The sequence below is a fragment of the Rhinatrema bivittatum genome, chromosome 6, assembly GCF_901001135.1.
Source record: "Rhinatrema bivittatum chromosome 6, aRhiBiv1.1, whole genome shotgun sequence".
NCBI lineage: Eukaryota > Metazoa > Chordata > Amphibia > Gymnophiona > Rhinatrematidae > Rhinatrema > Rhinatrema bivittatum.
Window position 1 is genome coordinate 198424006 of NC_042620.1, and position 17300 is coordinate 198441305.

General features: G+C 45.9%; 1 protein-coding gene across 1 annotated transcript in view; it reads right to left on the minus strand.

The window, feature by feature from the left end:
• The window catches only part of PTH2R (parathyroid hormone 2 receptor), a 161807-nt gene extending 160439 nt beyond the window's left edge, over nucleotides 1-1368 (minus strand). The window contains exons 1-2 of the mRNA XM_029607921.1: nucleotides 1215-1368; nucleotides 206-327 (exon numbers count right to left, since the gene is read on the minus strand). Of these exons, the coding sequence (XP_029463781.1) occupies nucleotides 206-327; nucleotides 1215-1368 (276 nt within the window). The remainder of the gene's footprint in view (nucleotides 1-205; nucleotides 328-1214) is intronic.
• Nucleotides 1369-17300: the final 15932 nt, after the last annotated feature.

The following is a 17300-nucleotide window of genomic DNA, read 5'->3' on the forward strand; positions in this document are numbered from 1 at the left end:
TATTTTCAGTTATTTTATCTCTTTTTTTTTTTTTTACTTTTATTTTATTTTTATTTCTTTTAATAACTGTTATATTAATTTTATTAAGATACCCTATAGTTCTGTGATGATTTGTGTACTGTTTTGGTCAATACTCATTGTGAAAGATGGTATAGAAATGTTTTTAAATAAATACATAAAATAAAATCCTTCTGTGGGGATTTACTGAGTATCCATTGACATTTTCTGCTGTCTTCAAGCCTGCATCTTGAAACTTCATCCACCTTAAGTGGCTCTTTGACTCAGTCCTAAAGGGAACTTCATATCCACAGTCATCTGGGTAATCCCCTTCAACAAGACAGTCAACTGCATAAGTGCCCCAGTGACACCTACTGACCATCAAGTTCCTCTGAGAACATCTTCACCACCTTGTGAAAGCCTGTAGTAACTCCTGGATTTGCCAAGATGCAACTCTCTCTTTACCAATCTGTAGAAACTTCTCTCACCTGGCCTTGCAAGCCTGGAAGCCGCAATCCTGAGCTTCTTCATACTTGCCTTCTTCAGCCTTGAATCAACCATCTTCTTAAGATAAAGGTTGCCTCCAAGATCAACTCTCCATCGACTGAACTATGTTCATTGGATTTCATCTGTGTCCTCCTGGTACCACTGCCTATCCAAAAGCAGCTGGAGCTTGTACGTTTGTCTACTTACTCTCCTGGAGTTCCATCTTCACAGCCATAGAATCTAGCTTGAAGCCTAATCCGTCTTTACCATGCTACCTCCGCGAAGATGTTGCTTGTCTACTTGCTACTCTTATTCTGACCACCATTAAGCAAGAACCGGTCCTACTCCTAGATGCTGCCATTTGTCTGAACCTTCTGTTTATCCTAGACTCCTTGTCTTTGATCTTTGCCACCTTGACCTCGAGAATGTGAGATGCAAGCCTTGCTGTCCTGCAAATCCTGTACCTTTGCTAGTTTCATGTCTTCAGTGTTTTGTCTACGTCTTGCCTGGATCTTTGACCTGCTACCATGTCTTCAGCCATAAGTATCTCCATAGCTACAGTTCCTCGCCATGAAATTCCAACTTCTCTCCTTGGACCCTTGATCATCCCCTGATGCCATGGAGTGATCCTCCACCCTTCCAAGTTGTTGTTAGGAGGCTTGGGGAGGGGGTCTTTGAGGGGGTGGTACTGTTGTGGGCCTACCCATGACAGGCACGGACAGTCCCCCTACCTTCCTTCCTTTCTGAACGTGGCAGCCCGCTGACACCGTCCTCCATGGCACGAAGGCCGCAGCTGCCTCCTGCTCTGTGCGGCAGAACTGAACCATATGATTCCTTCTCACGGCTGGTGCTGCTGCCGAGGTCCTCACGTGGCAGGGAAGCCATCCCTGCCAGTGCCTGCCTCTTCCTCCATTTTTGCAGCAGGGAGCCGCTTTCTGCTCCGCTTTCCACGCGGCTGGGATGCCACCGTCATGTCTTCTCTTCCTGGCTTCTCCATAGGCACGGGCACACACATCAACCTGACTTTTAAAGGGCTAGCGGCAGGAAAAGACCTGTGGCCCTCTGAGATGATGTCATCCAGTTCCTGCTTCAGCCCTATAAAAGGACTTTGCTGCAATTCTTCAGTGCCTTCAGATCAGGTTTGCACACTGTCTGTTATCTTCTTTCTGATCCAGGTCCTCTGTGGTCTCCTGTGCCTTGATGGATCTTTGTTCCATGTTCTTTGTGTTCCTGAACCTCGTCTCCTTGATGTTCCTGGTCTCGTCCCTCGTCAGAGCTCCCTCATCACCTGTCTTCTGTTCCTGATGTTCCAGATGTTCCATGTCTAGATGTCCCATCTCCTGATGTGCCATGTTTCTTGTTCCTGATGTCCGATGTTCCTGTCTTGACTCCGTCCATCTCATCTTCAGCTCTTCGTCTAATTCCCAGGTCCCTCATTTGTCCATTTCTCTTGGCATGTCATGTTGTGGTCCGTGACCAGCCCGAGGGATGGCTGTATAGGCCGCCTCATGGTACAAGGCCTTCTTCTCATCTGCAGCACTAGCCTCTGGGAGACTTCTGTTTTAAAGCCTTGTTGCTCAGTATCTTGTTCCTGGTCTACGGAGTCCCCTTGTGCCTGCTTCCGTCCATGCCTAAGACTCTGCCAGAACCTGCTCAGCTCCAGCATGGTCTGTAACCAGGCAAAGGCGGCTGTGTAGGGAGCACCCTGGTGCAGGCCTCTACTGAATCTTCGTCAATTTCCAGTCTCAAGTTCCACGTCCTCATCTGGAGTCTGCTTCGCATTCAGCTTGGTCCGCATTCAGGCAGGGGTGGCTGTGTAAGGCACGCTGCAATGCCGTTCTCACCCAGTACTTTTGCCTGCCTCTTGAATCCTTGCCTGAAACTTCTGAGCAACTTGGATCCTTGTCCGAGTCTTCTGAATCTCTTGAATCCTTGTCTGAGTCTCTTGACTATTCGAGTCTTCGTCTGAGTCTCCTGACTATCCAAGTCTTCATCCAAGTCTCCTGAGTATACAAGTCTTCGTTCAAGTCTCTTGAGTATCCAAGTCTGAGTCTGAGTATCCAAGTCTTTGTCTGAATCCTCCAAGTATCCTGAGTCTTCGTCTGAGTCTTCATGTTCCTGCCCTCAGTCTCCGTCTGGCCTCACGCACTCGTCGTTCCCCAGCAACAGGTCCGGAAGGGCTATCAAGTGGCCGGAGGGCTACTCTCGAGATCAGCATTGCATTGCTGGATCTCATTGGTGCATGTAGGTCCAGTGGAGGGCTCAGCCTGCCTAGTTCCTGTTCCGGAATCCTCGCCTTGTCTTCACTCCAGCTTCGCTCCTGCTCCACCCATGCTCGTACCAGCTCACCTCCCATGGTATGTCTTGGGGCTCCTCCCTGAGCCATGCCGTTGCCCAAGGCTCACTTCCTACTTTAGATAGGACCACGTCTCTGAGCTCCTAACAGGATTTGAGGGCATGCTCCCGCAACAATTTTGTGTCAACAAATTGTGTAAATGTCTTGTGAGATTAATTGGTAGCATCATATTTGATCTTTATGGTAATAATTTTGAGTTGCTATGGTTTACTTTTATATCTTTAGCAACAAGATTCTACAAAGGGAGCAACACAAAACTATATAATGTATAGATTTATAATTGTATTTTTAGTCAGAAAGAATAATATAAAACACTTCATACTTCCAAGCATTAAGTAAACAAGCAAACATGATTACAAGCAGAGATGTTCAATGTAGAGTTAGAAGTTAGATTCCACAGGCTAGCTAATTTTATTTGCAGGACAACTGAGGAAATAACAGGGTCTTTGGTAGGTTTTATTTTTTTTTAACAAGTACCAGAAGCTTCAAACTGAAGGATGGCTGGGAAACATATCACCAAAGCTATCACTGCTGTTACCACTTTTACTGCTGTATAGACCAGCACTTCTCAACCGGTGTGTCGTGACCCACCAGTGTGTCGCCAAACACCGGCAGGTGTGTCGCGTCTCCAGGTGTCCCACTGCCTTGTTGTACTTTCCTTCTCCCTTTTTCCAGCCCCCGTGGGCTAATTGAAAGCCTCCTTTCTTCCAACCCCCACTGCCCAATGGGAAGCCTCCTTCATTCTGCCTTCCCCCGCACAGGCCAATCAGAAGCCTCCTCCCTTCTACCTGCCAGTGGGAGTAGGAAGACGGGAGGAAGCCTTTGATTGGCTGGTGAGGCAGGCACGGCATAGCCCGGGAGTGGGGTGGGAGGAATGGGAATGTAGAACCCCGTCGAAGCAAGGCCGCTACGGGAGCCCATCCCCGTAGCGGTGAAGAGGAAAACCTGACCCCAATGGTACAAGACCACTATGGGAGCCCATCCCCATAGCGGTGAAGGAGAAAACCCGACCCCGACGGTGCAAGGCCACTACGGGAGCCCATCCCCGAAGCGGTGAAGAGGAAAACCCGACCCCTAGCAGTGAAGAGGAAACCCGAACCCCGAACCCTGACTGAGGCGCCCATTCCCGTGGCACCAAAAAAAGAAGGCCCGCCCGATTAAAGCTGCCATGGAACTGGAGCCCATCCCTGCAGTGAAGGAAGAAGTTGTTTTTGGTGAGAGCTGGTGTGTCTGTGTGTGAATGGATGCATGGGTGAGAGCTTTTGTCTGTGGGTGTGAATGGATGCAAGGGTGAGAGCTTGTGTCTGAGGGTGTGAATGGGTGCCTGGGTGAGAGCTTTAGTCTGTGGGTGTCAATGGATGCATGGGTGAGAGCTTGTGTCTGAGTGTGTGAATGGGTGCCTGGGTGAGAGCTTTAGTCTGTAGGTGTCAATGGATGCATGGGTGAGAACTTGTGTCTGAGGGTGTGAATGGGTGCCTGGGTGAGAGCTTTAGTCTGTGGGTGTGAATGGATGCATGGATGAGAGCTTGTGTCTGTGAATGGATGCATGGTTGAGAGCTTGTGTCTGAGGTTGTGAATGGGTGAGAGCTTGTGTCTGTGGGTGTGAATGGATGAGAGCTTGTGTGTGCGGGTGTGAATGGAAGCCTGGATGAGAGCTGGTGTGAATGGGTGCTTGGGTGAGAGCTTGTGTTGGTAGGTGTGAATGGAAGTATGGGTGAGAGCTTGTGGGTGTGAATGGGTGCTTGGGTGAGAGCTAGTGTGTGTGTGTGGGTGTGAATGGAAGCCTGGATGAGAGTTGGTGTGAATGGGTGCCTGGGTGAGAGCTTATATCTGAGGTTGTGAATGGGTGTATGGGTGAGAGCTTGTGTCTGTGGATGTGAATGGATGAGAGCTTGTGTGGGTGTGAATGGAAGCCTGGATGAGAGCTGATGTGAATGGTTGCTTGGGTGAGAGCTTGTGTGTGTGGGTGTGAATGGAAGCCTGGGTGAGAGCTTGTGTCTGTAGGTGTGAATGGAAGCCTTGGTGAGAGCTTGTGTCTGTAGGTGCAAATGGAAGCCTGGGTGAAAGCTTGTGTATGTGGGTGTGAATGGGTGAGAGCTTGTGTGTGTGGGTGTGAATGGGTGAGAGCTTGTGTGTGGGGGTGTGAATTGGTGAGAGCTTGTGTGTGCGGGTATGAATGGGTGCTTGGGTGAGAGCTTGTGTGTGGGGGTGTGAGAGCTTTTGTGTGTGAGAGAGCGAGACTTGTCAGGAAGGTGATGTGTTTCTGTGTGAGAGAGCGAGACTGGTCAGGAAGGTGATGTGTTTGTGTGTGAGAGAGAGAGAGACTGGTCAGGAAGATGACTAGTGTGAAAGAGACCGAGACTGGTCGTGGGGTCTAATTGGATGTGTGTGTGTTGTGAGTGACTGGTTGTGGGCGCTAAGGAAGAAGATTGAGGACAGAGCTTCAGCAGCCCTTGCTGCTTCTGGTGAGTGCTATTGGCCTGGAAGGGAAAGGAGTAGGAGAGTTGCCGGAGATGGTAAGTAAAGGTGGCTTTTTAAATTTATTTTTCTTGATTGACTGCCATTTTAATTATTGGGTATTATGCGATGTCTTCTGTTTTGAAATATTTTATTGTTATTTGGACATGTTTTAATAATTTTTATGAGTGTTTAATTGAATATTATTCTGTTCAGCAGCTGTTTTGTAACATTTTTGGTATAACTTTACAATTATTTCTGTGTGGGGCTCTGTAGCAGCTTGGCTTATTCTGTTTTCCCAATAGGAAATATATTAGTGTTTAGGGCCTGGTTTAATAGTTGTGTTTCTTAGATAGGGTTGTTACTGTTTGCGTGTGTTCCATAATACAGGTGTAACTTTGTGCGGGTTAGTTTGTGTGCATTATTGCAGATCCTGGGATTATGTTAGGTGCTATATTTCTCTTTCCATTTCTCCAGGTTCGCACTGCACGCAGAGTGGATTTTTTTGGTTTTCCATTCCAGTTTCTGTCTCTATATTTATAATTTGTGTTTTTTTCTGTACTTGGTGAAGGTCAGTTCTGGGTGTGTGACCGAGATGAGGTATTTTACTAGCATGTAGGCATTTGTATCAATCTTATTTGTTGTGTTTTCTCAATAGGATATGCATTAGTGGTAAATTACTGTCTTTTCATAAGGATGGCTATTGTGCCTGGTAGTAAAGCGAGTTTGTTTTGCTTTTACTGAGATGTCATCAGAACCAGAATATCTTTTTTGTATGGTGAGCTGTACGGGTAATGCCCTAGATCTGCTCTGCACTCATTGCTGGGGGTTGAGGGGATTTCTGTGGATGCAGAGTGCATGTTTACATTTAGCCCCATGATGTTTCTATGTGAGAACCATTTGTCAGGTGTGTCCCGGCCAAAAAAAGGTTGAGAATCATTGGTATAGACAGGTGTCCTGATCCACAGTGAGGATTGGTTCAATGTGAAAGATGTCTGAAGATTGACTTCCTCAGGAAACAAGTGGCAGAACTCAGAGAGAAGATAGCAAGACTGAGAAGCATTCAGAAGAATGGGAACTTTATTAATGATAGGCAAATTGAGGTGTCCAATATGGAGAAGCCAAGCAGAAAGGAAGGTGAAAATTGACCCTACATCATTCCTTCAATTTCCTTTGAGCTGAAGAACTGGTATGCAGTCCTGCCAGTGGAGGAGGAGAAACCATCTCAAGGATGAGAAGGGACAAAAATATGTAAAACCCAAAGATGCAGACTCAACAACCACAGGGAATAGGAGGTGGAAGATATAGGGGTGGTTGGTGACTCTCTTCTGAGCGGCACAGACGCATCCATCTGTCAACCAAACATGTTGACCTTCATCCATGTCCAAGATATTATGTAGAGATTGCAGAAATCCTCAAGTCTACTGACTACTATCCACTGCTGCTCATCCATGTTGGCATGAGTGATACTTCTAGATACTGCACAGATCATATCAAAAGTGAATTCTTGACTCTGGGAGATAGCTTAAAGCAAATATGTGCATAGGTAGTATTCTCCTTCATCATCCCAGTCAAGGATAAAGTCCCAATCAGGGAACCTTGCATTCTGGAGATAAATGGATGGCTGTATGGATGGTGTCAACAAGAGCATTTCAGCATCCTAGACCATAGAAACATAGAAACACAGAAAGTTACGGCAGAAAAGGATCTTATGGCCCATCCAGTCTACCCAGCTAGCTCCCATAGTTATCAGTTTCCCATACTTATCAGTTACTCAGACCACCAAGGTCAGGGTTCTTGTTGGTTACTGTTTGAGACCAATTTCCCTCCCCCCGCCTTTAAATCAGAGAGCAATGTGCAATATTAGAGTTGCATCAGAAGTATAGTATCAGGCTTTTGGTTAAGGGTAGTAACGGCTGCATCAAGCAAGTTACCCCCACCAAGCAAGTTACCCCCTTGCTCATGTGTTTCCCAGACCATATAGTTCAGTGTCTTTGTTGGTTGTTGTCTGAATCCAATTCCTCCTTTCTTCTTTTCCTCCTGCCATTGAAGCAGTGAGCAATGATGGAGTTGCATAACATTTTGAAGTCTATCTGCAACACTAGTAAGTTACCCCCATGTGTCAACTTATTTGCTAAGGATAGTATCCACCACACCAGCAAGATACCCCCCTTGCCTTACTTCATTCCCCTCCCCCTTACCTTTAGGGATCCACAGTGTTTATCCCATGCCCTTTTGAAATCTTGCATCATTTTTATCTTTACCACCTCCTCTGGCAGGGCATTCTATGCATCTACCACCCTCTCCATGAAGAAATATTTCCTGACATTGCTTCTGAGTCTTCCTCCCCAGAGTTTCATTTCGTGACCCCTAGTTCTATTGAATTCATTCCAGTAGAAAAGGTTTGTTTTTGATCGTGCATCATTAAAACCTTTCAGGTATCTGAAAGTATGTATCATATCTCCTCTGCTCCTCTTCTCCTCCAGGGTATACATATTTAGGTCTTTCAAGCTCTCCTCGTAAGTCATTTGATGAAGATCTGTTACCATTTTGGTCATCCTTCTCTAGACCGCCTCCAACCTGGACAGATCCCTTTTGAGATATGGTCTCCAGAACTGAACACAGTACTTCAGGTGAGGCCTCACCAAGGACCTGTAAAAGGGGATTATCACTTCCTTTTTTTTTTTTTTTTTTTACTAGATATTCCTCTTTCTATGCAGCCCAGCATTCTTCTAGCTTTAGCTATCACCTTGTCACATTGCTTCGCCATCTTTAGATTGCTAGACACTACCACCCCAAGGTCTCTCTCCTGTTCTATGCACAGCAGCGCTTCACCCCCTATCGCATACAGTTCTTTGAGATTACCACATCCCAGATACATGACTCTACACTCCTTGGCATTAAATCCCAGATGCCATATCTTCGACTTCGACCACTCTTCAAGCTTACTTAAATCACGTCTCATTCTCTCTACTCCTTCCAGTGTGTCCATTCTGTTGCAGATCTAAGTATTAACCTCAAATAGACAAACTTTACCTTCTATCCCTTCTGCAGTGTCACTCATAAAGAGATGAACAGAACCGGTCCCAACACTGATCCCTGCAGCACTCCATTTAACACCGTTCTTTCTTCAGAGTAGGTTTTATTTATTATCACACTCTGTCTTCTATCTGTCAACCAGTTTGTAATGCACTCACTCCTAAGCTTCTCATTTTGTTCACGAGTCTTCTATGCAGGACCATATCAAAGGCTTTACTAAAATCCAAATAAATCACATCAAGCGCTCTTCCCAGATCCAGTTCTCTAGTTATCCAATCAAAGAAATCAATGAGATTTGTCTGACAGGACCTACCCCTGGTGAACCCGTGCTGATGTGGATCGGGCAAGCCACCATATTGTAGGCAGTTTACTATCCTTTCTTTCAGCAGTCTCCATTCATTTTCCTGCCACTGAGGTGAGGCTATCCAGCCTGTAATTTCCAGCCTGCTCTTAGCTCCCACTCTTGTGAAGCAGGACCACCACTGCTCTTCTCCAGTCACTCTATTGAACAGGTCACTCAGCGGACCCCCTAGCACATCTCTGAGCTCCCTGAGTATCCTCGGATGAATCTCATCAGGCCCCATGGCTTTGTCCACTTTCAGTTTTCCTAGCTCTTTCCATACATTCTCTTCCATAAATGTGGTTTCATCAAATCCACCCCCATCATTAGCCTTATTAACCAGCGACAATTCTTTCTCAGGGTTTTCCTTAGTGAACACCAAACTGAACTATTTGTCAAGGACTGCTGAGCAGAGATGGGTCCATCTGACAAAGAAGAGGTGCATCATCTTTCAACACAGATTGGCAAGCCTACTGAGGAAAGCATTAAACTAGGATCATCAAAGATGGATGAACAAAACCCACTAAAACATTAAATACTTGTATAAAAATGTGAAAAAAGGGAGCATCTAGAAAGTGATATACAATAATACATATTGTAAAGGACATAAAGACCTGAATCTAGAGGTAGTCATGGAAGAAGCTGATTTGAATGTAGTAGATGTTACAGAGATATATTGGGGCAATTCCGCCTATGGGAGGCACTTGCAAGCAGTTCACTCACCTCCCAACGTGGCCTTGTGCTGCCACTCTTGTCTCCTGCACTGGCTTCTGATGCCAGCTGGATGCCACCTTGCCTCTGCAGCCTGGAGCACTTCTGACACTATGGTTTGCTTCCTGTTCAGTCTCTCTCCTGCCAGTGTTCTTTCTAAGTGCACTTGTGCACCACAACCCCGCATTTAAAGGGCCATGGCACCTCCCAATTATGTCGTCTCCTGGAAAAGAATAGATGGGAGGAAGAGAATAAGAGTAAAGGGTCATATTTGAGAGAGGAGAGAGAGGTTGTAGAAAGTGAAGGGAAGAAATAAGAAATAAGAAAGGAAGGGAAGAAATAAGAAAGGAAGGGAAGAAATAAGAAATAAGAAAGGAAAAGAAAGATGAAATAAAAATGAGTCAAGTGAAGTGGAGAAAGAAATAAAATAAATTAACCAGAGATAACCACAAAATCATTGGAAAATATTTTATTTTAAAATGAAAACTTTTAATAGACAAATTTGTGATTAAAATTATACTTTCTGCATATTAGTAATATAAATTATACAAATATATACAAATACTGCAATATTTCCTAACTCCAACAGGAGCTACCACAGGAAACCATAGGCATTGCATATAAAACACTGTCAAACAGATAAAAGATTCTGTTTATTAAAGTTGAATAAGTAAATTCGCAATCATTTATTGTAATATATTTGTCTGACATGGACATAAAAACCAGACAATATGAAGTAATCAGAAAAACATTAACCATTATTTAGTCATATAGCCTTAGGTACCTCCACTGCCCTCTTCTGAGAGTGATGAATATAAATGGGCTTTCCTATCTGGGATTTGACAGGCACTTCTACGTGACTCAGACTGGCCACTGTCAGAGGCAGAATGCTAGACTCAATGGATAATTAGTCTGACCTAGCTTAGCACTTCTTATATGTTCATGCATGAAGGATAATGTATTGAAAATTATAGGTTTCAATCCTCCATCATAGCACCCTAGTTAACTTGTCCTCGATATTAATATGTCGTCCTAGAATATGTATTTGATATTGTGATGAACTAGATTATGTAAAAATATTATCTTGAATATGTATCTGCCGTTGTATTGACCCAGAATATGAATGTTGACCAATTATGGGAATACTGACCCTGAATCCAAACACTGATTTTGTAAACCATTGTGATCTCATTTTGGAACAATGCTATATAAAACACATAAATATGTTCATAACTGTATGCAGGTGTGGAAAAAGATCTATGTGCTTGGTTCCAGCTATTTTTGGGTCATTTATAGTGCTGGTTCTAAATGCTAGCAAAATCTTGGCTGTGCACCTGTATAATCAGCATGTACAATATTGCATGCATGCATGCAACAATGTACCATTTCTAGGCACCCCATCTCCACCACAAAAAGCAAGTTTGCTTATCATGCAGGATTTCCCATGTGAGTGTTGCCTCAGAAGCTCCTCAGTCCATGTCAAAGCTAGTAGGTGTATATAGTCTATTCTCTAGGGAGAAGGGTGGGCATCTCATGGCTATTTCATCCTACTATCTACGTAAAACACCATTTACGGTAAGCAAACTTACTTTTTCCATCGATAAGCAGGCTGAATTAACTATAATCTGTGGGGACTCCCAAGCTGAGGAGCATGCAATGGAGCATGTACTTATAAGTCCTGACTTTTCTGGGCTGGAGTACTGATAGGCAGACATAAGGCAAAAAGCACAGGACTGCTTCAACAGTCAAGTCCATAAGAAATGCACAACAAGCAGCACTGTCTGAATTTTCAAGAAGGCTCATTACCCAGTAAAAGAGAAGCATGGGGGATAATCTACACAGTGTGGCAGGTACTACCATAAGAAGCTTGCTGGGCAGACTGGATGGACCATTTGTTCATTTTCTGCCATCATTACTATCTTACTAAGTATCTGGACTCCACTGTGGAGAGCAGAGTATTGCTGGATTAAGTGATGCAGTACTTCCCGCCCAAAGTCACTGTCAGAAGATGCCAGGCTATCCAGGCAGTAAATAAACATAAACGTATGTACCAAAGACCAGGTTGTAGTCTTACAAATGTCTTCAATGGGCATTTCTTGTAGATGCATGATTGAAGAGCACATGGCTCAAAACTTATGAGCTCAAACCGGATTTGAGAGTCCAGCTGCAGCATAGCAATGTTGGATGCAATTTGTAATCCAATTAGACAAGGTTCATTTAGCAACAGCTATGGCAAGTCTGTTGGGTTCATATGTATAGAAGGTCTTTGTCCCTATACTTGTTTTTCATGATAGCGAACTCCTGGTGGTGTTTTTGGTCTCCCTCTGAAAAATCGTGGAAAATATATTTCCGCTTTCCTTGATAATTCAGCTCCAATTTCTTCCATGAACTGTCCAAAATGTGTTGCTTTCATAAAAATTGTGGAGTCGCATTATCAAGGCCCATGGTCCACCACTAGGGCCTGGTGGATGGGCCAGAATACAATGAGGTCTATTGATTTTAAATGGCCGCCTTTTGTTGTCAGTTCAAGAAGCTCCAGCAGCCATTTTGAAAGAAACTTGGCTGCATTGTTGCCTTCTACTAACCCTGGAAAGCCCACTATTCTTAAATTATTTCTGCGGCTGCGATTTTCCAAATCTTCAGCACGTTCTTACAGAAGTTTTATTTTTTTCTTGATTTTATCCATTCTTTGCCCATATACATCATACCCAGTTTCCAAGTCAAACACCTTTGTAGCTATAATATTCAAGTATTCCTCCTTCTCCCATACTGAGGAGACTAAATTAGCCACTTTCTCCTTGGCAATAGACATCTTCATGTCGATACTTTTAGCTATTTTGTCAGAGAATTTTTCAAAGTACTTTTTAAAAGCGTCACCAGAGGCCATGATATGTGGTGAATAAGCGGAATCCTCCTCTCTAGAGGTGGCATCATCATTCCTGGAATTGTCGGTGTCTTTCTCTGCCATAAGTTCAACAACCTGGATGGTGTCCACTTTATAATATATGAAACTGCCACCTCATTCCAAAAATATTGTTTTGTGCTATTTTTAGCATTATAAAAAAGCATGAAAATCACATAAATATATGGTAATATTATTCAATTAAAACTTTTTTAGAATAGTATACACTGGGGAGTTTATGATATGAGATAAGTTTAACAATGGCATTTTGCTTCTTAGCCGCTTTTTCTGCCCATAATTTTGGTATGGAACATTTTGGCAAGCTTTTAGTTCTCATTTTGAAAGAAATGTTGGCTTACCAGCAATTTATAGGATCATGTCCCAATATTGTAGTGGGAGCTCACCGATCATGCTGCTTCAGATTTCTGAACATCACATGACCCCCCCCCCCCTTCATGGGCAGCTTTTTCATGATGGCAAAATGCTTGGTTTTGATGACTTGTGGGACAAATTTGGTTTATTGAACAAAGATAGATTCGGATATTTACAAATATGAAATTTTCTCTCTCAGAGATCACTTGGTAAGGAGATTTCCTAAAATTTAACAGCTTTTGAGGCCCTTTGCTCCACATCCACAAAAGTGAAGGACTTATTTTTAAACTATACCTTTTCTTTCTCCTCCACTAGTAGGTAAAGCTAAGCATCTAGTTGCATGGCAAAAAGATTTGGGATCTGAGCTCGATGAACACTTGTGGGACACATTTTTTGGTGGGCTGCTATATGTTCCTTGTCTCTCCTTATTGTGGAAAATAGTAATAAGATTTTATATAGGTGTTATATGGCTCCTGTTAAACCACATAGGATTTATCACTCCACCTCTGACTTATGTTGGCGTCACTGTGGGGTGCAGGGAACATTTTTCCGTATTTGGTGGGAGTGTACTAAGATCCAAGGATTTGATTATGGCTGTTACTAACATAAAGATACTACAGGACCCTAAGATTTGTTTGTTGTTATTCCTAGATGATTAAGAACATAAGAACATAAGAAAATGCCATACTGGGTCAGACCAAGGGTCCATCAAGCCCAGCATCCTGTTTCCAACAGTGGCCAATCCAGGCCATAAGAACCTGGCAAGTACCCAAAAACTAAGTCTATTCCATGTAACCATTGCTAATGGCAGTGGCTATTCTCTAAGGGGTAGATTTTCAGACGAGCGCGAACAGCCTACTTTTGTTTGCGCTCCAGGCGCAAACAAAAGTACGCTGGATTTTAGTAGATACGCGCGTAGTCGCGCGTATCGGCTAAAATCCTGGATCGGCGCGCGCAAGGCTATCGATTTCGTATAGCCTGCGCGCGCCGAGCCGCGCAGCCTACCCCCGTTCCCTCCTAGGCCGCTCCGAAATCGGAGCGGCCTAGAAGGGAACTTTCCTTTGCCCTCCCCTCACCTTCCCCTCCCTTCCCCTACCTAACCCACCCGCCTGGCCCTGTCTAAACCCCCATCCTACCTTTGTCGGGGGATTTACGCCTCCCGGAGGGAGGCGTAAATCCCCGCGCGCCAGCGGGCCTCCTGCGCGCCGGGCCGCGACCTGGGGGCGGGTACGGAGGGCGCGGCCACGCCCCCGGGCCGTAGCCACGCCCCGTACCCGCCCCCAAAACGCTGCCGACACGCCCCCGCAATGCCGCGCGCTCCGGCCCCGCCCCCCGACACGCCTCCCGACACGCCCACTCCGAAAACCCCGGGACTTACGCGAGTCCCGGGGTTCTGCGCGCGCCGGTGAGCCTATGTAAAATAGGCTCACCGGCGCGCAGGGCCCTGCTCGCGTAAATCCGCCCGGTTTTGGGCGGATTTACGCGAGCAGGGCTCTGAAAATCCGCCCCTAAGTGAACTTAATAGCAGGTAATGGACTTCTCCTCCAAGAACTTATCCAATCCTTTTTTAAACACAGCTATACTAACTGCACGAACCACATTCTCTGGCAACAAATTCCAGAGTTTAATTGTGCGTTGAGTAAAAAAGAACTTTCTCCGATTAGTTTTAAATGTGCCCCATGCTAACTTCATGGAGTGTCCCTTAGTCTTTCTACTATCCGAAAGAGTAAATAACCGATTCACATCTACCCGTTCTAGACCTCTCATGATTTTAAACACCTCTATCATATCCCCCCTCAGTCGTCTCTTCTCTTTTGGCTGCCAAAAAAATGAAGCTTATAACCCAAATAATATTTGCAGTGAGAGGTGATATAGCATTCTACTGGAAAAAGGACTCTGTAGTACGATCTTTATCTTCTCTTGTTCAACATCTATGAGCAAGTTAACTGTCATGCAAAAAGACTTAGTACCACAATATATATCTATCTGGAAATATTTTGTTATATGATATGCAACACACAGCTAGATTATAAATGCTCACTTGTTAAGAGCTTGGCTCAGTATGCTTAACATACTCTGTTCAATATGGGGGTGGGGAAGAAAAAGGGAGGGGGGAGTTGGAGGGGTGGGGGGCGGGGGGCGGGGGTAGAGGGGTAAAAAATGGAAAGGTGCCCTGAATCAAGTAGTGAATCCTCTTTGCATATCAGATTCCTGGTAGTGCAATTTATGCCCTCACAGACTTCTTGCTTTTGAAGTACTCAGAAAAGGTTTTGGGGTCAATTTTGAAAACATTATGTGTGAATTGTGTGCATATGTTGTGCTTGGAGGTGGACCCTTGTCCTGGAACAATGGAGAACGGCTCCCTGGTAGGGACCCAGAAGCACCTGCCCCAGGGGGCAGAGCTCAGGAGGAGACAGAGTCTAGGATGAGCTTCACCACTGGAAGCCCGCAGTCCCCCCGGGTGGAGCCCGTAGGGACCCAGGCTGCTTGGACCTTAGTGGGCCTCGCAGGGTCTGCCGGAGAGGTAGTAGAGAGACATGCCCACGAGCAGCAAGGGAGCGTGGTCGGACTCTAGGCTGTAGGTCTGGAGGAGCAAGGAAGGCCAGTACAGCATAGGCAATGACAAGGCAAGGGACAAAGCCAGAATCAGGAGACGTGGTCAATGGCAGCAGAGGTCATAATCCGAGGATCAGTCCGAGGAGTAGTCAACGAAGCAGGGGTCAGGTTCCAGAGGTCAGACGAGGTCACAAGGCAGGCAGAGGTCAGGATCCAGGCAGCAAACAGAATAGTCAAGGAGCAGGCCGAGGTCAGTACCAGAGAGACAGTCTGAGGGTACTACTTGGGGAGACAGGACAGGCAGATGCTGGAACAGAAGGATGCTGGAGCAGAAGGACGCTGGACAAGGTTGTAGAGATGTGAATCGTGTGCCCGATCGTTTTAACGATCGGGTTTGGCTGGAGGGGGGGGGGCAGGAAATCTGATCGTTACGAGATGTGAATTGGAATCCGTTCCGATTCCAATTCACATCACTAAATTTTTAGTGAGGCCCGCGCCGATAAAAAAAACCCCCACCCCGACCCTTTAAAATTACCCCCTTAGCCTCCCCCACTCTCCTGACCCCCCCTCCCCCAAAACGTTTTACACATACCTGGTGGTGCAGGGGGGCCGTAGGGACCGATCTCCTGTTCCCACACTATCAACTGCGCTAAAAAAAATGGTGCCGATGGCCCTTTGCCCTTACCATGTAACAGGGCAAAGGTAGCGCCGGCGCCATTTTGAATATTGGCAATATGGCCCGAGTGAGGGGATCGCTTCAGGACCCCCGCTGGACCCCCAGGGACTTTTGGCCAGCTTAGGGGGGCCTCCTGACCCCCACAAGACTTGCCAAAAGTCCAGCGGGGGTCCGGAAGCGATCCCCTCACTCGGGCCGTATTGCCAATATTCAAAATGGCGCCGGCGCTACCTTTGCCCTGTCACATGGTAAGGGCAAAGGGCCATCGGCGCCATTTTTTTTAGTGCAGCTGATAGCGTGGGAACGGGCGATCGGTCCCTGCGGCCCCCCTGGACCACCAGGTATGTGTAAAAAGTTTTTTTTGGGGGGGTCGGGAGAGTGGGGGAGGCTAAGGGGGTAATTTTAAAGGGTCGGGTGGGGCTTTTTTTATCGGGCCATCGGCGCCATTTATATTAGTGGCAGCCAAAATGGCGCCGCTGGCCCGAGAGCGGGAGATTGCGCCGTGACCCCCCCACTGGACCACCAGGTAATTTAAAAATTTTGGGGGGGTTCGGGAGGGTGGGGGATTTGTTTTAAAGGGTTGGGGTGGGTTTAAGGGTTGTTTTGGTGTGCCGGTTTTCCCGCCCTCCCCTCCTCCCCCGATTTACGATTTTTTACGATAAATCGGGAGAATTTCGATTATATCGCAACTCTAACGATTTTTGACGATTTAAAAAATATCTGACGATTTTTTTAAATCGTCAAAAAAAGATTCACATCCCTACAAGGTTGTAACAGTAGGATGCTGGAACGGTAGGACGCTGGAACAGTAGGATGCTGGAACAAGGCTGGAACAAGACTGGAACAAGAGTGTGAACGCGGAGGCAAACTAGAACACATGCAGTGCCGATCCGATTGCCAAGGCAAGGAAGAGCAGGCAGGGACTTCCTTATATCATATGTTCAAACAGGGCGCGCCGCGAAGCTAGGACCTGCCCCTGGCCCTACAAGAGGCCGGGTGGTCCTCATGCGTGCACGCGTGTAGGTGTGTGGCCAATGGCACTGGGGATGCTGAACTCCGGCGTGAGGCCTGAGGCGCAGTCGAAGCCCTGGCAACCGCCGCCACGGGACGCTGAGGCCTGTAAGAGCTCGCGGCTGCCACTGGGGAGGCCGACCCATGACCTACAGAGGAGCTAGCAAGGTGAGCAGGCCCTTGCGTAGGCCGGATGCGGACGGGGCGTGCAACAGCATAAAATTGAGATAAATATATATATGCATATTTAGCCTTTGTGCATGGTAAGAGAATATTCAGAGGGTTAGAAGTGCACATATACCGATTTTTTTGCATTACCTCTATGACATATATACAGAAGATTAAGGCCTGATAATTTTTCAAACATAAAATTGATATTTCAATTTATATAATCTAA